Source organism: Barbus barbus (assembly GCF_936440315.1).
Source record: "Barbus barbus genome assembly, chromosome: 37".
Lineage (NCBI taxonomy): Eukaryota > Metazoa > Chordata > Actinopteri > Cypriniformes > Cyprinidae > Barbus > Barbus barbus.
Window position 1 is genome coordinate 26,664,114 of NC_136715.1, and position 21,666 is coordinate 26,685,779.

General features: G+C 41.4%; 1 protein-coding gene across 4 annotated transcripts in view; it reads right to left on the bottom strand.

The window, feature by feature from the left end:
- atg7 (ATG7 autophagy related 7 homolog) overlaps positions 1-21,666 on the bottom strand; it is a 160,645-nt gene that overhangs the window by 67,125 nt on the left and 71,854 nt on the right. For all 4 annotated transcript variants that reach the window (XM_079396589.1, XM_079396591.1, XM_079396590.1 and 1 more), the window contains 6 exons: positions 11,938-12,084; positions 11,627-11,715; positions 7,939-8,060; positions 5,005-5,095; positions 4,778-4,922; positions 2,680-2,838 (listed from right to left, as the gene is read on the bottom strand). In XM_079396589.1, the coding sequence (XP_079252715.1) occupies positions 2,680-2,838; positions 4,778-4,922; positions 5,005-5,095; positions 7,939-8,060; positions 11,627-11,715; positions 11,938-12,084 (753 nt within the window). The remainder of the gene's footprint in view (positions 1-2,679; positions 2,839-4,777; positions 4,923-5,004; positions 5,096-7,938; positions 8,061-11,626; positions 11,716-11,937; positions 12,085-21,666) is intronic.

Genomic DNA, 21,666 nt, shown 5'->3' on the forward strand with positions numbered 1-21,666 from the left:
TTTTTTATCAGTATATTAATAATATTAATACATTTGATTTGAAATGCGCCTTTCTCAAACTCAAAGCGTTACAACGCATTAACTAGTCTTCATTTGATTAAATCTAATTTATAATGCCATGTTTGTTTACATTGATCCTCCTTAAGATTTATGTGAAAATATAATATGAAACTGTTGCATTTGCAAATCCTTGATTGCAAATGCTAATATTTGCAGGAGGCGCAGCTTTAATTGAGCAGAATGCAAATTAATAACTGCCACACTCAAGTCCATTTCAAGTACTTTCACATTCATTTAGATTCAGACATGATCAAATGTCTGAGTGGACGAGTTGTTTTCTCAGTGACTCTCATTCAGAAAGATTTTGTGAAGCAGTTACCTTCATCACAGGTGCTCAATGATCAGCCAATCACAGCAACAGGAGGCACTGCTTCTTCTCACGTGACTTTCTGCTCGTATCACCTACAGCTGTTCCCTTCATATTCACACTACACTAGAGGATCGAAATCTCCTGCTGTCGTTTATGCATTTACTAAACTGAGACCGTTCAGCCTATATGTGACCCTGGACCACAAAACCAGTCATAAGGGTCAATTTGAGATTTAATAAATAAGAATAAAGCTTTTCATTAATGTATGGTTTGTTAGGATAGGACAATATTTGTCTGAGATACAACTATTTGAAAATCTGGAATCTGAGGGAGCAAAAAAATCTAAATATTGAGAAAATCTCCTTTAAAGTTGTTCAAATGAAGTTCTTAGCAATGCATATTACTAATCAAAAATGAAGTTTTACGGTAGGAATCTTACAAAATATCTTCATGGAACATGATCTTTACTTAATATCCTAACGATTTTTTGGCATAAAAGAAAAATGTATAATTTTAACCATACAATGTATTGTTGGCTACTGCTACAAATATACCTGTGCTACTGATGTATTACTTGTGTTAGTAGTAATGCATTTTGATGGAAAATTCTGTTACTGTTATAATAATAGTCTTTGTACAAAGTTGTTTCCATTTGCTGTCCAGTGTAAAATATGGATCCTGTAGCAAAACCAGTTGAAAAAATGACAGACAAATAAAACTGATTTCTAAATGAACTAAATCAAATCTTTGTAGTCATTTCAAAATCAACTAAAACGTAACGGTCACAATAATGCATCAGGAAAGCACTTTCTTCTTGGTTGCCAATGGCCAAACGGTCTTCTGGAATGACATTTGTTGAAGCGGACAGCATGATGAATCATGTGAAATGAAGGGGATTTGATAGCGGAGAGGATTCACAGGCCTTGTGGATGGAAACACCTGCCAACAGCGTTCCCACACAGAGTCATGAATATGAAGCGAAAGTCTGAGTCACATGAGTCTGATGTTACCGCTTCAAACACACGGACAACATGTACCCAAACTGATTTTGTTGCTTAGCACTGAGAACATATCTGAGATTCTCCAAATGAAGAAATGAAGGAGATTAAGGAGAAAATAGTAAGAACTAAAGATGGAACTAGTAAACTGGCAATTTGTGAAGATGACTAGTTGATTTATCTACATTTTCTTTAGCATCTATTTTACTTAAGAGAATGCATTACCTATGCAGAGTGAACACTGTAGCGCTTTCAATACACTGATCTGCGGTGCGTTTCCTGTACAATCACATAACATGCATAATTAGAAATGAACTAGCAAGTGATAATTGTTTCCTGATGTCTCACATCCTTCAGTCTCACTATGTCAGCTCAACAAACAAAAGCACAACCAGTGCAGTCTGATCCATGTGACTCACTTCAAATAAAAAGCTCTAAAAGACTCACTAACCAGTTTCAATCTCATCATCTGTTGGATTCGCTTTCATGACTCACTCTTTCACTGAATGGTTCAGAACCTTGTCTTTTTCAACGAAGCAAAAACAGTACGAGTAAATAACCCAGACTCTCGCAAGGACAGTGGAGAAAAACATGACTCCCCATGGTCTGTTGACCACACAAAGGTCCTTTTACCTCTATTTATCCAAGCAAGCCAATTAATAATGGGTTTCTTCTTTACAATATAAACTTAACATTTGCATCTAAATCTAAAAAACTTCTGCTTTCATCCAAAAGGGATGCAGTGAAAACAGAAAAGGCAAATTTTCTTCTGGATGAAGACAAAATCAGTGATCAGTGAAGCATGAGAGGATCGCTCAGCAGATGAATATAAATGAGCCGCATTTCATATGACCATGAGTTACAATGTGGGATTAAATGCTATGAGACTTCTCAAAGATAATGAACATCAGTGACCTGGACTGGTCAAATACATCTGCAGAGCAACCAAATAGCTTTCATCGATATTAAAATGAATGATTCAGACTTCATTGTTGTAGATAATTGCACGTTGAAATTGAAATTGAGTCGTACTGATTAATCTAAGGGTCTCAAACTAACGGCCCACAGTATAGGTTCATACAGCCTCTCGGATGTTTATTCATGCGTCATTAGTCTAATAAACACACAGATCGGTCTGCGAGGTGTGAGGGAGGGATGGTTTTGCTTACTGTAAATGTGCCAATACTAATACACAGATCAAAACATTTCTGTCTGCTGTAACTGTTCAGCCGACCCCAAACAGCACCTGTGCTTCTCAAGCTTCTCATATGCAACTGCAATAAACTTGTTAAAGCATCTGGAAGTCCTTACCACACCAGGAAAGATCTTCTTTAATCTGTCCACCGCGGCGAGAGCTTTAGCCTTGCCTCCACTCAGACAGTCTTCAAACTCATAGAGCGGCTGTCGCACTGGGTTCGAGTAGGAGATCTTCGCGTTGTCCACGAAAGTGATGTGTCTCACACCCCAGCCCTCAAAAACAGAAAACATTCAGAGAAACATTCACTACAAATGCCTGCCATTTTCAGCATTACAGCACAAAGAAACCGTGACCAGCTGTTGAAGCAGGTGCTGTATGCCATATGCATTTAAATCACACAAACACACCACATTGTTGCGCTTTATCGACAAATGTTTGTGCTATTTGACAGGTAAACGTCATTTTATTTAAAGGGGATGTTTGTGTACATGTTCTAAATGATGCTTAATTCATGTAGATCACTATCAGTGTTGGGGGTAACTCAATATAACGCAAGTTACGTAATCAGATTACTTTTGGATTACATTTTAATTTAGAAGGAAGTTATTTTTCAAATGCATAGCTCCAGTTCCTGTGTTTGTGATGTATTGAGTGACAGCTCTGGTGTTGAGAGAAATCAGGAGTAAGTGCAGAGCGTTGTGTGTGAACATGATCTTACTGTAGATCTAGACTAAATATCTACATGATCTTACTGTAGTTCTAGACTAAATATCAACATGATCTTACTGTAGTTCTAGACTAAATATCTACATGATCTTACTGTAGTTCTAGACTAAATATCATCATGATCTTACTGTAGTTCTAGACTAAATATCATCGTGTGTTTACTCATCTCACCTGCACTAAAACACATTCAGTGTTCCTCACAATCAATCAAATTGTGAGTCAAACTCAGAATATTATACAAACCTGCCATAATTAAATGTGTTAAATAACACAAAAATCCTTTGTATTTCATCTTATTTTATTATCCAGTGTCTTTGCTGCTGACCTTCTATGATCCAATTCATCCATACTAATAAGCAAAAATGACACATTTGTGTTTGATTGTAGTTATTGCTGAATAGTGTTGACCTTTCTTCTCCTGCGTCATATTCTTCATGTGATTAGTTTGAGCAGCGCCCTCTACTGTACAGACCTGAATCTACATTTCCTTCAGAGCCGGATTCACTTCACTTTTGGTGTGAAAGGGTTTTTACGTTTGTAAAAGAAGAACTTTTATATTTAAACAAACAAGCATGCCCTGCCCAGATTTAAAAAGTAACTCAAAAGTAACGTAATGCATTACTTCCCATAAGTAGCGTAATTAGTTACTTTTTTAGGGAGTAACGCAAAATTTGAATGCATTACTTTTGAAAGTAACTTTCCCCAACACTGATCACCACTATAGCCAGGCATATATCCAGAGGCACAGTGTAGTCAAGCACACTTGATACATTCCCACTAAAGCACGCCAGTTTGTGGTCGTCTGCTCAAGCAGCCCACAAAATCACGAATTGTGCCGTGCATTGTTTTGTTTTTTTGCATGTTTGCACCATTACCTGATCTGCATAATTCCTCTGAAACCAGTAAACCGGTGTGAAAAAAAAGCAAAGATAGCATTTATGAAAATGTTCACGCTCGACTCCTATTTACACAAACAAAACTCAGACCTCGGTATGTTCAAACTGTCCCTGACTCTATGAGTTTATTCAAATTATTTATTATTATTAAAATAATACTGATAATGCTACTAGTAATTAATTGAATATTAGGATAGCACAGTTATAGTACTATATTTCATTTGGATGAAACACTGCAAGATTGCTTTTTTGCTATAAAAGGGTCTCAGTTCTTTCGGTGTGTTCACATATAAGCCACAATTGTTGGAACCCAGTGTAAAAACACTCTTACGCTCGCAATTAACTGCATTTTCAAGTGACACCACTATCATTGTGAGATGGAAGCATCTGCAACTTGCTTTCTATAATTACAGTCTTTGGCTTACGACTATTTCAAAAACCATTAAGAGGCAATTATGCCAAAGGCACGTAAGCACTTAAATGACATAAAGCAAGCCAAGAAATCCATACTGAAGGCAAGGAAAGCTTTTTTTGACACCTGTCAGATGCGATAATCTGTCGATAATCAAATGTAAATCATGGTTCTTACCATCAGTGTTCTGGCCACATTGCAGCCCAGAGTCCCAGCTCCCAGCAACAGACACCTTGTCGACACGACCTTATCCAGATCCAGAGACGGGACCAGCCTCCAACGCATCAGCTTCAGGTTGAGATCGACAGAAGACTCGGCAAGCCTTGAGGAAATCAATGAAATGTGTCACATACCACTGAGAAAACCATTTCAGAGTGTATAAACTGACGCCAGATGTTTAGTACCTTTTAGGGTCCATGCATTCACTGAGATTGACACTTCTAGGTCCCATCGCTCCTTTAGGGTTCTTCTCCCAACCCACAGTCTTTGGACATACTGCATAAACAAATTAGTACACATAAACATACTGCAACAGCCTACAGGTAAACTGACTTTAATATTAATATAAAAGACACATTGCTTGGTGTCGTACAGGTCAAATAATTGTAAAGAAATATTTGAAGTTCAACTTAATTGTACAAATGCATCAGACATACAATATGCCTTTGGCCACAGTATCATATTGTGTTGTTATTATGGATTATGGACTCATATTTGAGTTAAAAACATCTTAAAGCTGGATGTGTTTCAGCTTTTGTGTTCTCCAGATGTTAACTGATGGACTGGAGTGGTGTGGATTATTGTGGTGTTTTTATCAGCTGTTTGGACTCTCATTCTGACGGCACCCATTCACTGCAGAGCATCCATTGCTGAGACACTGATGCAGAGACACATTTCTACAAACCTGATGAAGAAACACACTCATCCTGATCTTGGATGGCCTAAGGGTGAGCACATTTACAGCTAATACTCATTTTTGGGTGAATCATATGATCATCAACCAGTCTATTTTTTTTTCTCCTATTAAAACTTATTAGTTGATCAACCAGTATTCACTATCTGGTTTTGAATACAATAAAACATTGAGTGAATGCTGCCCAAAGATGCATCATCACTCGTATATGTGTCACACTGGCCTACGGAGCAGAGCGATGAACGAGGAGACGAGGAGAAAATACAAGCAACAGTCTTTTAATTCTTCCAACACAGGGCAAACAGGAACACATATGCAGCACCATTGACGAAACAGACCTGACAACACTAACTGAAAGGACAATACCTTAAATACAGACAATTAAGGAGGAAGACGAGACACACCTGAATCAATTCAATAATCAATGTGAGGGAGAACTGGGTCACAGGGAACACATGAGGAGCAAAACACACACAAATCAGTCCACAATCCTGACAATATGTAGCTGTGTTGGTTAATTTTGCTGAGATGATGGTGGATTGAACAACGTGAGATCACTGGACTTTTCAAAGCAAGGGAATGTCACAGTTCAGAAGGGCAAAGCTCACTGAAGTGTGAAGACATCCATGTTTGTGCATCTGAAGGAGAAGGACCACACCAGTCAAGGACAGCGGTGTAAAGACAGGGAGGATGGACTGTTTAAGAGAGCGATGAAGGAGGCCATCTATGTGAAAATGGAACGACTGGATTTTAATCCGGTTCCTACAGTGCTGTCCTTTCATACCCGGCAGCTTCAGCCCAATTCACACAGCAATTCACACCATCAGTACAGAGACTCCCACAGGAATTCACAAGTCTGATGGGCTGTGATGAGGGTGAATGTCAGGGAATCTCCTCCATCAGTTCACAGACAAAGTGTGAATGAAGGATCTGAGCCAGAATGAAGGATCCCAGCTCAGGAAGAATAAACCATACTAGACCTTCTTTGACGTCAACAACTGAAAATCCTCACAGACTGAACTTACTGTACAGTACAAAGAAATTCAACAGATCTAACAGAAACCATAAACGGGCCATATCATACATTTGTGTCTCTTTTTATTTTATTTTTTTCTCCTCTCATAATGCTACTTAAGGGCAGGATTCACTATGAATGAAAGTGTGGTTTATCTGCATGCATATCCAAGCTGGATTCCCACTGGATTATGCCGGTTATTATTGTTCTCATTTATTTGATCATCATCAGCTGATTTACTAATGCCCTGATTACTAGTGCACATCAACTTTTATATATAAATAAAGGAGAATGTATATTTTAAAGCTCAGAAAAGTCATGCATTCCCAGAGAACGTTTACGGTAACTCACAGTGCCCTCCACTAATATTGGCACCCTTGGTAAACATGAGGCGGCTGTGAAAATAAATATGCATTGTTTATCCTTTTGATCTTTCATTCAAAAAATTTACAAAATTATATCCTATCTATGAAGTAAAACAATTGAAAGTGGGGAGAAAATCTCATGATGAAATAAATGCTTTTCTCCAATGCATGTTGGCCACAATTACTGGCACCCCTAGAAATTCTTATGATTAAAATATCTCAGAAGTATATTCCCATTCATATTTTTTTAGCACACCAGGGTGACTAGGAGCATGAAATGACTAGGAGCGGACAAAGACTGGACCACAGCTGGAGAACTGCAGAGATTAGTTGAGTCTTGGGGTCAGAAAGCCAAAACAATATATATCAAACATCCCCTACATCACACATGTTGTTCAGGAGGGTTTCAAGAACAATTCTCCTAGCTAATCCACAAACAAACTCCAGCATATTCAGTTATCAGACACGACTGGACCTTCAAATGGCACTGGCTTCTATGGTCAGATGAAACTAAAAAAATAGCTTTTTAGCAGCAAACCCACCAGATGAGTTTAGTACAAACAGGGATAAAAAGTAGCCCATGTCCACGGTTAAATATACTTTGAAACTTTGGTTAGTTTCTATCTCTTTAAGCCTGGGGTGGGCAACTCTGGCCCTTGAGATCCTCTTTCCTGAAGAGATTGGCTCTAACGCTAATCAAACACTCCAAGCTAATCAAGATCTTCAGAATTACTCGTTAGCTACAGGTTAATGTCTGCATGAAAGTGGATCTCGAGGGCCAGAACTGCCCACCCCTGCCTTATGGGCTCTGTAAATGAATGATAATGCAAACAAAATCAAACAATATGAATCTGGGTAATTAGCAGGAATAAACAGAGATCCAGTTCATAAGACCCAACAATCAGCTAAAGAACTGAAAGCTATGGCAGGCAGTCTGAGGACTCTGTATTTACATTTAAATGGAGTCTGGCCTCTCCTGAAGCCAGATAAAAGCCCAGCCTTTATTCTGCTGTTCTGAAGCACTCGGGCGAAGATGATAAATTACCTGCAGAAGCCGTGAGGTCTGGGAGCTTGACCCGAAAGATGATGCTGTGCTGGATCGAGCGGCTCCCTTGTAGAGTCCTGTCTCTGAAGCACAGAACCTCCAGCACATCCAGCTGTGAACCCCTGGCATTCACACGCACAAACACACACCACCGTAAACACACATGGTCTTTGGAGTGACCTTAAACTTACCATCACAGAGAGACGACGGCTGGAAGAGTCAGTACAGATGGAGCACTATGACATTTAACACTGAAAACTGCAAAATGCAGGAGTATTTACAAAATCTTCCACCTGTACTGCATTTCCTAAAAAAAATACATCATATTTTGATGTTTATTTGGATTGTTACTGTTTCTTTAACAAAGGCTCATCAAGGCTGCATTTATATTATCAAAAATACAGAAAAAAACAGTGCTATTGTAAAATAATACAATTTAAAATAACGCTTTTTCTATTTGAATATGTGTTAAAATATAATTTATTTCTGTGATGCGCAGCTGTATTTCCAGCATCATTACTCCAGTCTTCAGTGTCACATGATCTTCAGAAATCATAATAATATACTGATTTACTGATCAACAAACATTTCTGATTATTATCAATGTTGAACACAGTTGTGCTGCACAATATTTTTGGAAACTGTGATACTTTTTCAGGATTCTTTAATGAATAAAAAGTTAAAAAGAACAACATTTATTCAAAATGGAAATCTTTTGGGTCAATATATGTCTTTAGCACATTCTTGCCAAATAAAAGAATTAATTTCTTTCAAAAAAATAAAGAAACAAAAAAGTACTGATCCCAAACTTTTGAACAGTATTGTATATTGTTAGAAAAGATTTATATTTAAAATAAATGCTGTTCATTTTAACTCTTTATTCAAAGAATCCTGAAAAAAAGTATCAAAGGTTCCAAAAAATATTGATCAGCACAACGGTTTCAAACATTGATAATAAATCAGTATATTATTATGATTTCTGAAGATCATGTGACACTGAAGACTGGAGTAATGATGCTGAAAATACAGCTGCAGATCACAGAAATACATTACAGTTTAAAATATAGAAAAATAAAAAAAATGTTATTTTAAATTACAATAATATTTCACAATATTCCTGTTTTTTTCTGTATTTTTGCAGCATTGATGAGCAGAAGAAACATCTTTAAAAACATAAAAAGTCTGATCCCACACTTAATCCAGTCGATCAAAACACATGAAGTGACTTAAGTAGAAATAAATCCACAGTTTTTGGATATGGAGCTATGGTAATATGTGTTTTGTACCATGGTAGTACTACAGTATTCTTCACAGTACTTTGCAGTCCCATGGTGTATATGAACACAATCTTTCAGTCCTGTGATCTACTAAAGTACCATGGTACTGTTAACATTGGACACATTGTTTCTAGCTGCTGCCATAGTATTTTCATAAAGCTTTCTTGGCTGCATGGCTAATGAATAAGCAGCATCATGGTACTGTATAGGATTTGAGTGTACACTTATCCAGGGCTCACAAAATCGCTAGCCTGACGTCCCGGGGTGATTATGTTTTCCAGTCGGGCTACCAAAATGCATCAGTGCCTGCCCGACGGGCCTTAAATACAGGCTCCCACGCAGTGTTCCCTCTAAACTGAGCGCGACCACGCAGAAGAAATAATGTGCCTCGTGCACACAAATGAGTTGGGAAGCCATCTGATTGAATGCCGCAGTAAAAGGGAAAGAATAGCAATGCTCGGGGCAAGCCGCTCTAGAGCTGATGTCACGACAGAGTTAGAGCCGGTTTCATAGAAAGAGAACGATATGCACCAAACGAGTCGCTGTAGAAACTGAATTCTTCAATGGTTGCGGTGCGCTCAACACGAGAGACAACACAAACACTATGACATCTGAAATAAAACATCCTCCTGTATTAAAGAAGAGTGGCTTGATTAAGTGCTGGAAATAACGGAGGATGGGGTACTTCATAATGTTTAGACAGATATAGAAGAATTCATATGTTAATGGTTTTTTATATTTAACTTACAGATCTCAGCTTAAGTTTAGCTTCAGTTTCTATTCTATTCTATTCTATTCTATTCTATTCTATCAGTTTAAATAGTTTGTTTTGATAATATATTATGTTAGGGCTATATTATAAACCTGATAAATTATTGACCTTGTTTTTGAGTTTTTGACTTTGAGTCTCTTGCTCATCGAGGCTGTATTCATTTCAAAAATACAGAAGAAACAGTGATATAGTGAAATATTATTGAAATTTCTAATATTGGTTTCCTATTGTAATACCTATACTTTAAAATAGTATTTATTCCTGAGATCAAAGCTGTATTATCAGCATCATTACTGCAGTCTTCAGTGTCACATGATCTCCAGAAATCACTCTAATATACTGATTTATTATCAGTGTTGAAACTGTTGTGCTGATTAATATTTATTTGGAATCTGTGTTACTTTTTTCTTTGATTCTTTGATTAATAAAAAGTTAAGAACAGCATTTATTCAAAATAGAAATATTTTCTAACAATAGAAGTCTTTACCATCAATTTTATCCATTTAACACATCCTTGCTGAATAAAGTTTATTTAACTTTCTTTAAACTTTTTTTAAAGTATCTTTAAAAAAGAAAGAAAAACATTTCTGACCCCAAACTTTTGAATAGTTTATATTGTAACAAAATCTCTATTTTGACTAAACACTGTTCTTTTTAACTTTTTATTTTTTTAAAATATCACAGATCCCAAAAAATACAGTATAAAAAATAAATGAAATAAAAAAGCAGTAGAACTGTTTCCAACATTGATTATAAATCAGCGTATTAGAATGACTTCTAAAGGATCATGTGACTCTGAAAATACTGCTTTGCTTCACAGGAATTAATTACATATTTAAGTATATTAAAATAGAAAACATTTATTTTAAATTGCAATAATATTTCACAATGTTATTTTGTGAAATAATATTCAGTGTTTTTTATCAAATAGATACAGTCTTGATGAGCACTGTTGAACTGCAGTGTATTGTACAGTAAACTGTTTTCTCAGGTAACCTAGCATGCACATCATTTAGTTACACACTTATTTGTGTGCGTGCTGTACAGGTCTGGTGTAAAGAATGCTTTTGCTCAGGTGACCGAAGTGTCCGCCCAAAAGAGAAAAGTTTTGTTCAGCAAGAAAACAAATTAGAGGAAACATTGCTCCCACGGGTCCTTAAATTTGATCCAACTAAACTGAAGAGTTTTTAAGGCCTTATACCATTTAACGCATTTACTGTCTAAGAAATAATTTTTCAAATTGCCTTAAATAGATTTTTAAGAATTCTGCAGATAAATAGTCAAATAAAACTCTTTCCTTGATACTGGTTGATATTTGTGTATTCAAAAAGTTTTTGATTGACATTTATGGTCTTTATTTTATTTGGGCTAGTTAAATAATTTTCGGGCTACCAAAATCTGAGGAGTACCTGCCCGAAGGGATAACGGGGATTTAGAAATTTTGCGAGCCCTGAAATCAAACAGGCTTGATCGGCCAGACAGTGCAATACATTCTCACAAGACATTAGCAGATGGTTGGACATGATATTTCCTCTCGAGACTGAAAGTAACGTCAGCAGGAAAAGAGTGGAGCTGTGGAAACAGGGCTATAATTTAACACCAGTGGGATGCGTGTTGGAAAAGCTCATTGCAGACGTACCAGTTTTTTGCGAGGAGGATGAGAAAGTTTCTGAGAGGCCAGCCTGGATGTTTAGGAAGCGTGCATGGGTCATACACACCCACAGTAATCTGACAAACAAATCAGGACACATGCCACATTATACCCACATGCTGTGAACAATTACATGTAAAGAATATCCCGGGCTCATCATCAACCATCACCCAGAGTCTCATTATTAAATACGGTCATCTCAATCATGCCACAAATGTTGTTGACAGAATTGAAGTTATGGAATAACCTGCAATATTCCATTAATAATAATATCAATGCAGCTTTATACTGGGAATTACCTTCTTTAGGTCTGGGAAGAAGGAGTTCATGTCTTTCAGAGGAGCGACTTCAACACTTTCTTCTGTGTACTTCAGCAGAAAATGTGGGACCGCCGTCGTTCCACTTGAGACGCAAAGATTATCATACGCCGCTTGCAAGCTTAATATCTGTGAAACAGATCAATCCAAAGCAATCAGTCCACCTCATTAACTCACGCAACACAATGAAATGAAAAGAAAGTTTATGCTTGGTTGGAAAATATTTAGGCAAGAAGTGAAATGTACTCTCTAACATGTAGAGTGGCTCCAAAATCTGGTGTAAAGAAGGATAGCGTGCATTTAGAACAAGAAATGATCTGAATCGAGACAGGATGCAATTTGAATTCAGGGAATTCATATACTGTAACTGAATTTGAATGGAAATGAGGAGGATAATAAAATAACACATCTTCACTGACTAAAGATGTACACTACCAGCCAAACGTTTTTAAACAGTAGGGTTTTTTAAGAATTCTCTTCTGCTCACCAAGCATGCATTTATTTGATCCAAAATACAGCAAAAGTAACTCATTCAAATAACCGTTCTCTATTTGTTTTCATTTCTATATTTTAAAATGTAACGTATTTCTGTGATTTCAAAGCTGAATTTTTAGCATCCAGTCACATGAAGCTTCAGAAATCCTTCTAATATTCTGATTTGCTGCTCAAAAAACATTTATTAGGGGGTGCTTGTCAAAGCACTCACTATTATTATTCTTCATACTTATTATTAGGGGGTGCTTGCCAAAGCACTCACTATTATTATCTCACATACTTATTATTCTTATTCTTTTTATTCTTATTCTTCTTCCGTACAAACTTCGGCACGCTACTCCTCCCGCACCGTTCGTCACAGAGCCATGAAACAGGCGTCAAATCGTGCGCCCTATTGAGGAGACCTGTGCTATGACTTTTATAAGCGATCGGGGGTACGGTATTTGCCCCAGGGGCAAAAAAGCGGGCAAAAAATCGCATAGACAATGCATTGCGGCCAACTTTGACGGCTCGTAGCTCCGAGCGAGAATTTCGTAGAAACTTGTAAATCACCACATTTGGAGAGGCTATCAAGCTGTGCAAGAAGATACCCCGCAGTGGGGTATAAGTTGTACCCCTGGGGCACAAGAGCCCCCCAAAGTTGCCCCAGTGACTTACTATGGTGAGGGACGGCCCATGAAACAGCGCGTTTTTCCTACTATGGTAAATTGCATAGGGATTTTGTATTGAACATAGCTCTGGATCACAGTGTCATAGAGATAAGGGGGCGGGCTCATTTTACTCAGACGACCAATCAATATCTCAGGATCATTGTGAAGCCATCAAGCCACGCCCTAGCAACCATTTAGAGAACCTTAGCAACAAGTTCCATAGACATTCATTGAAAGAGATCAAAGGAATATCTCCGGACTGAATTGTCATAGAAACATGAGGGTGGTCTCATTTGACTCGGGGCAGCGAACAGCCAATCATGAATCACCTCAATACTTCCTAGCCCCTCCCTAGCAACCATTGTCGAGCACCTTAACAACCAAAATCCAAAGAGGGATATCTTCCATTCTGAATGTCACAGAGGCATGGGAGTTGGTTTATATTATTCATAGTGACAAGAAGCCTTTGCAGTTTCATCATTGGCAGCTCCAAGCAACTCCATAGCAACCAAACAGAGGACCTTAGCAACCAAAATCCAAAGAGGTATATCTTCCATTCTGAATGTCACAGAGGCATGGGAGTTGGTTTATATCATTCATAGTGACAAGAAGCCTTTGCAGTTTCATCATGCAACTCCATAGCAACCAAACAGAGTACCCTAGCAACCAAAATCCAAAGAGGGATATCTTCCATTCTGAATGTCACAGAGGCATGGGAGTTGGTTTATATCATTCATAGCACCACCCTGGTTACCATAGCAACGGCCCTAGCAACCATCCTGGGTACCCTAGCAACCGCATAGCAACACCCTAGCAACCACCCCAAGTACCCTAGCAACCACATAGCAACACCTTAGCAACCACCCTGGGTACCCTAGCAACCGCCCTAGCAACCATCCTGGGTACCCTAGCAACCGCATAGCAACACCCTAGCAACCGCCCCAATTGCCCTAGCAACCACATAGCATCACCTTAGCAACCACCCTGGGTACCCTAGCAACCGCCCTAGCAACCATCCTGGGTACCCTAGCAACCACATAGCAACACCTTAGCAACCACCCCAGATACCCTAGCAACCACATGGCAACACCTTAGCAACCACCCTGGATACCCTAGCAACCACATAGCAACACCCTAGCAACCACCCTGGGTAACCTAGCAACCGTCCTAGCAACCATCATGGGTACCCTAGCAACCGCATAGCAACACCCTAGCAACCACCCCAGTACCCTAGCAACCACATAGCATCACCTTAGCAACCACCCTGGGTACCCTAGCAACCGCCCTAGCAACCATCATGGGTACCCTAGCAACCGCATAGCAACACCCTAGCAACCACCCCAAGTACCCTAGCAACCACATAGCAACACCTTAGCAACCACCCTGGGTACCCTAGAAACCGCCCTAGCAACCATCCTGGGTACCCTAGCAACCGAGTGGCGAGTTTTGCCACGCCAAGCACCCCCTCACATTTTCTTCAGGAAATGTACATTCTAGTTAGGGGGTGCTTGCCAAAGCACTCACTATTATTATCTCACATACTTATTATTCTTATTCCTCTTCTTCCGTACAAATTTTGACGCGCTACTCCTCCCGCAGCTTTTGTCACAGACCAACGAATGAGGCGTCAAATCGTGCGGATTATTCGGGAATGATGTGCTATGACTTTTATAAGCGATCGGGGGTACGGTGTTTGCCCCAGGGGCAAAAAAGCGGGCAAAAAATCCCATAGACAATGCATTGCGGCCAACTTTGACGGCTCGTAGCTCCGAGCGAGAATTTCGTAGAAACTTGTGAATCACCACATTTGGAGAGGCTATCAAGCTGTGCAAGAAGATACCCCGCAGTGGGGTATAAATTGTACCCCTGGCGCACAAGAGCCCCCCAAAGTTGCCCCATTGACTTACTATGGTGAGGGACGGCCCATGAAACAGCGCGTTTTTCCTACTATGGTGAAGTGCATAGGGATTTTGTATTGAACATAGCTCTGGATCACAGTGTCATAGAGATAAGGGGGTGGGCTCATTTTACTCAGACGACCAATCAATATCTCAGGATCATTGTGAAGCCATCAAGCCACGCCCTAGCAACCATTTAGAGTACCTTAACAACAAGTTCCATAGACATTCATTGAAAGAGATCAAAGGGATATCTCCGGACTGAATTGTCATAGAAGCATGAGGGTGGTCTCATTTGACTCGGGCCAGCAAACGGCCAATCATGAATCACCTCAACAATTCCTAGCCCCTCCCTAGCAACCATTGTCGACCACCTTAGTAACCAAAATCCAAAGAGGGATATCTTCCATTCTGAATGTCACAGAGGCATGGGAGTTGGTTTATATCATAAATAGTGACAAGAAGCCTTTGCAGTTTCATCATGCAACTCCATAGCAACCAAACAGAGTACCCTAGCAACCAAAATCCAAAGAGGGATATCTTCCATTCTGAATGTCACAGAGGCATGGGAGTTGGATTATATCATTCATAGTGACAAGAAGCCTTTGCAGTTTCATCAAGCAAATCCATAGCAACCAAACAGAGTACCCTAGCAACCAAAATCCAAAGAGGGATATCTTCCATTCTGAATGTCACAGAGGCACGGGAGTTGGTTTATATCATTCATAGTGACAATAAGCCTTTGTAGTTTCATCATGGAACTCCATAGCAACCAAACAGAGTACCCTAGCAACCAAAATCCAAAGAGGGATATCTTCCATTCTGAATGTCACAGAGGCATGGGAGTTGGTTTATTTCATTCATAGTGACAAGACGCCTTTGCAGTTTCATCATGCAACTCCATAGCAACCAAACAGAGTACCCTAGCAACCAAAATCCAAAGAGGGATATCTTCCATTCTGAATGTCACAGAGGCATGGGAGTTGGTTTATATCATTCATAGCACCACCCTGGGTACCCTAGCAACCGCCCTAGCAACCATCCTGGGTACCCTAGCAACCGCATAGCAACACCCTAGCAACCGCCTCAATTACCCTAGCAACCACAAAGCATCACCTTAGCAACCACCCTGGGTACCCTAGCAACCGCCCTAGCAACCATCCTGGGTACCCTAGCAACCGCATAGCAACACCCTAGCAACCACCCCAAGTACCCTAGCAACCACATAGCAACACCTTAGCAACCACCCTGGGTACCCTAGCAACCATCCTGGGTACCCTAGCAACCGCATAGCAACACCCTAGCAACCACCCCAAGTACCCTAGCAACCATATAGCAACACCTTAGCAACCACCCTGGTTACCCTAGAAACCGCCCTAGCAACCATCCTGGCTACCCTAGCAACCGCATAGCAACACCCTAGCAACCAACCCAATTACCCTAGCAACCACATAGCATCACCATAGCAACCACCCTGGGTACCCTAGCAACCGCCCTAGCAACCATCCTAGGTACCCTAGCAACCGCATAGCAACACCCTAGCAACCACCCTGGGTACCCTAGCAACGGCCCTAGCAACCATCCCTAGTGCCCTAGCAACCGCCCAGCAGTGCCCAGGAAACCACTCAAGCCAACCTAGCAACCGAGTGGCGAGTTTTGCCACGCCAAGCACCCCCTCACATTTTCTTCAGGAAATGTACATTCTAGTTAGGGGGTGCTTGTCAAAGCACTCACTATTATTATCTCACATACTTATTATTATTATTATTATTATTATTCTTCTTCCGTACAAACTTCGGCGCGCTACTCCTCCCGCACCGTTCGTCACAGAGCCATGAAACAGGCGTCAAATCGTGCGCCCTATTGAGGACACCTGTGCTATGACTTTTATAAGCGATCGGGGGTACGGTATTTGCCCCAGGGGCAAAAAAGCGGGCAAAAAAACGCATAGACAATGCATTGCGGCCAACTTTGACGGCTCGTAGCTCCGAGCGAGAATTTCGTAGAAACTTGTGAATCACCACATTTGGAGAGGCTATCAAGCTGTGCAAGAAGATACCCCGCAGTGGGGTATAAGTTGTACCCCTGGGGCACAAGAGCCCCCCAAAGTTGCCCCTTTGACTTACTATGGTGAGGGACGGCCCATGAAACAGCGCGTTTTTCCTACTATGGTGAAGTGCATAGGGATTTTGTATTGAACATAGCTCTGGATCACAGTGTCATAGAGATAAGGGGGCGGGCTCATTTTACTCAAACGACCAATCAATATCTCAGGATCATTGTGAAGCCATCAAGCCACGCCCTAGCAACCATTTAGAGAACCTTAGCAACAAGTTCCATAGACATTCATTGAAAGAGATCAAAGGGATATCTCCGGACTGAATTGTCATAGAAGCATGAGGGTGGTCTCATTTGACTCGGGCCAGCAAACGGCCAATCATGAATCACCTCAACAATTCCTAGCCCCTCCCTAGCAACCATTGTCGACCACCTTAGTAACCAAAATCCAAAGAGGGATATCTTCCATTCTGAATGTCACAGAGGCATGGGAGTTGGTTTATATCATAAATAGTGACAAGAAGCCTTTGCAGTTTCATCATGCAACTCCATAGCAACCAAACAGAGTACCCTAGCAACCAAAATCCAAAGAGGGATATCTTCCATTCTGAATGTCACAGAGGCATGGGAGTTGGTTTATATCATTCATAGTGACAAGAAGCCTTTGCAGTTTCATCATGCAACTCCATAGCAACCAAACAGAGTACCCTAGCAACCAAAATCCAAAGAGGGATATCTTCCATTCTGAATGTCACAGAGGCATGGGAGTTGGTTTATATCATTCATAGTGACAAGAAGCCTTTGCAGTTTCATCATGCAACTCCATAGCAACCAAACAGAGTACCCTAGCAACCAAAATCCAAAGAGGGATATCTTCCATTCTGAATGTCACAGAGGCATGGGAGTTGGTTTATATCATTCATAGTGACAAGAAGCCTTTGCAGTTTCATCATGCAACTCCATAGCAACCAAACAGAGTACCCTAGCAACCAAAATCCAAAGAGGGATATCTTCCATTCTGAATGTCACAGAGGCATGGGAGTTGGTTTATATCATTCATAGCACCACCCTGGGTACCATAGCAACGGCCCTAGCAACCATCCTGGGTACCCTAGCAACCGCATAGCAACACCCTAGCAACCACCCCAAGTACCCTAGCAACCACATAGCAACACCTTAGCAACCACCCTGGGTACCCTAGCAACCGCCCTAGCAACCATCCTGGGTACCCTAGCAACCGCATAGCATCACCTTAGCAACCACCCTTGGTACCCTAGCAACGGCCCTAGCAACCATCCTGGATACCCTAGCAACCACTTAGCAACACCCTAGCAACCACCCCAAGTACCCTAGCAACCACATAGCAACACCTTAGCAACCACCCCAAGTACCCTAGCAACCGCCCTAGCAACCATCCTAGGTACCCTAGCAACCGCATAGCAACACCCTAGCAACCATCCCAAGTACCCTAGCAACCACATAGCAACACCTTAGCAACAACCCTGGGTACCCTAGCAACCACCCTAGCAACCATCCTAGGTACCTTAGCAACCATCCTGGGTACCCTAGCAACCGCATAGCAACACTCTAGCAACACCTTAGTAACCATCCTGGGTACCCTAGCAACCACCCTAGCAACCATCCTAGGAACCCTAGCAACCACCTTAGCAACCGAGTGGCGAGTTTTGCCACGCCAAGCACCCCCTCACATTTTCTTCAGGAAATGTACATTCTAGTTAGGGGGTGCTTGCCAAAGCACTCACTATTATTATCTCACATACTTATTATTCTTATTCTTTTTATTCTTATTCTTCTTCCGTACAAACTTCGGCACGCTACTCCTCCCGCAGCTTTTGTCACAGACCAACGAATGAGGTGTCAAATCGTGCGCCCTATTGAGGAGACCTGTGCTATGACTTTTATAAGCGATCGGGGGTACGGTGTTTGCCCCAGGGGCAAAAAAGCGGGCAAAAAATCGCATAGACAATGCATTACGGCCAACTTTGACGGCTCGTAGCTCCGAGCGAGAATTTCGCAGAAACTTGTGAATCACCACATTTGGAGAGGCTATCAAGCTGTGCAAGAAGATACCCTGCAGTGGGGTATAAGTTGTACCCCTGGGGCACTACAGCCCCCCAAATTTGCCCCATTGACATACTATGGTGAGGGACGGCCCATGAAACAGCGCGTTTTTCCTACTATGGTAAATTGCATAGGGATTTTGTATTGAACATAGCTCTGGATCAAAGTGTCATAGAGATAAGGGGGTGGGCTCATTTTACTCAGACGACCAATCAATATCTCAGGATCATTGTGAAGCCATCAAGCCACGCCCTAGCAACCATTTAGAGAACCTTAGCAACAAGTTCCATAGACATCCATTGAAAAAGATCAAAGGGATATCTCCGGACTGAATTGTCATAGAAACATGAGGGTGGTCTCATTTGACTCGGGGCAGCAAACAGCCAATCATGAATCACCTCAATACTTCCTAGCCCCTCCCTAGCAACCATTGTCGAGCACCTTAACAACCAAAATCCAAAGAGGGATATCTTCCATTCTGAATGTCACAGAGGCATGGGAGTTGGTTTATATCATTCATAGTGACAAGAAGCCTTTGCAGTTTCATCATTGGCAGCTCCAAGCAACTCCATAGCAACCAAACAGAGTACCTTAGCAACCAAAATCCAAAGAGGGATATCTTCCATTCTGAATGTCACAGAGGCATGGGAGTTGGTTTATATCATTCATAGTGACAAGAAGCCTTTGCAGTTTCATCACGCATCTCCATAGCAACCAAACAGAGTACCCTAGCAACCAAAATCCAAAGAGGGATATCTTCCATTCTGAACGTCTCAGAGGCACGGGAGTTGGTTTATATCATTCATAGTGACAATAAGCCTTTGCAGTTTCATCATGGAACTCCATAGCAACCAAACAGAGTACCCTAGCAACCAAAATCCAAAGAGGGATATCTTCCATTCTGAATGTCACAGAGGCACGGGAGTTGGTTTATATCATTCATAGTGACAAGAAGCCTTTGCAGTTTCATCATGCAACTCCATAGCAACCAAACAGAGTACCCTAGCAACCAAAATCCAAAGAGGGATATCTTCCATTCTGAATGTCACAGAGGCATGGGAGTTGGTTTATATCCTTCATAGTGACAAGAAGCCTTTGCAGTTTCATCATGCAACTCCATAGCAACCAAACAGAGTACCCTAGCAACCAAAATCCAAAGAGGGATATCTTCCATTCTGAATGTCACAGAGGCATGGGAGTTGGTTTATATCATTCATAGCACCACCCTGGGTACCATAGCAACGGCCCTAGCAACCATCCTGGGTACCCTAGCAACCGCATAGCAACACCCTAGCAACCACCCCAAGTACCCTAGCAACCACATAGCAACACCTTAGCAACCACCCTGGGTACCCTAGCAACCGCCCTAGCAACCATCCTGGGTACCCTAGCAACCGCATAGCAACACCATAGCAACCACCCCAATTACCCTAGCAACCACATAGCATCACCTTAGCAACCACCCTGGGTACCCTAGCAACGGCCCTAGCAACCATCCTGGATACCCTAGCAACCACTTAGCAACACCCTAGCAACCACCCCAAGTACCCTAGCAACCACATAGCAACACCTTAGCAACCACCCCAAGTACCCTAGCAACCGCCCTAGCAACCATCCTAGGTACCCTAGCAACCGCATAGCAACACCCTAGCAACCATCCCAAGTACCCTAGCAACCACATAGCAACACCTTAGCAACAACCCTGGGTACCCTAGCAACCACCCTAGCAACCATCCTAGGTACCTTAGCAACCATCCTGGGTACCCTAGCAACCGCATAGCAACACTCTAGCAACACCTTAGTAACCATCCTGGGTACCCTAGCAACCACCCTAGCAACCATCCTAGGAACCCTAGCAACCACCTTAGCAACCGAGTGGCGAGTTTTGCCACGCCAAGCACCCCCTCACATTTTCTTCAGGAAATGTACATTCTAGTTAGGGGGTGCTTGCCAAAGCACTCACTATTATTATTCTTCATACTTATTAGGGGGTGCTTTGCAAAAGCACTCACTATTATTATTCTTCATACTTATTATTATTATTCTTCTTCCGTACAAAGTTCGGCGCGCTACTCCTCCCGCAGCTTTTGTCACAGACCAACGAATGAGGCGTCAAATCGTGCGCCCTATTGAGGAGACCTGTGCTATGACTTTTATAAGCGATCGGGGGTACGGTGTTTGCCCCAGGGGCAAAAAAGCGGGCAAAAAATCGCATAGACAATGCATTACGGCCAACTTTGACGGCTCGTAGCTCCGAGCGAGAATTTCGCAGAAACTTGTGAATCACCACATTTGGAGAGGCTATCAAGCTGTGCAAGAAGATACCCTGCAGTGGGGTATAAGTTGTACCCCTGGGGCACTACAGCCCCCCAAATTTGCCCCATTGACATACTATGGTGAGGGACGGCCCATGAAACAGCGCGTTTTTCCTACTATGGTAAATTGCATAGGGATTTTGTATTGAACATAGCTCTGGATCAAAGTGTCATAGAGATAAGGGGGTGGGCTCATTTTACTCAGACGACCAA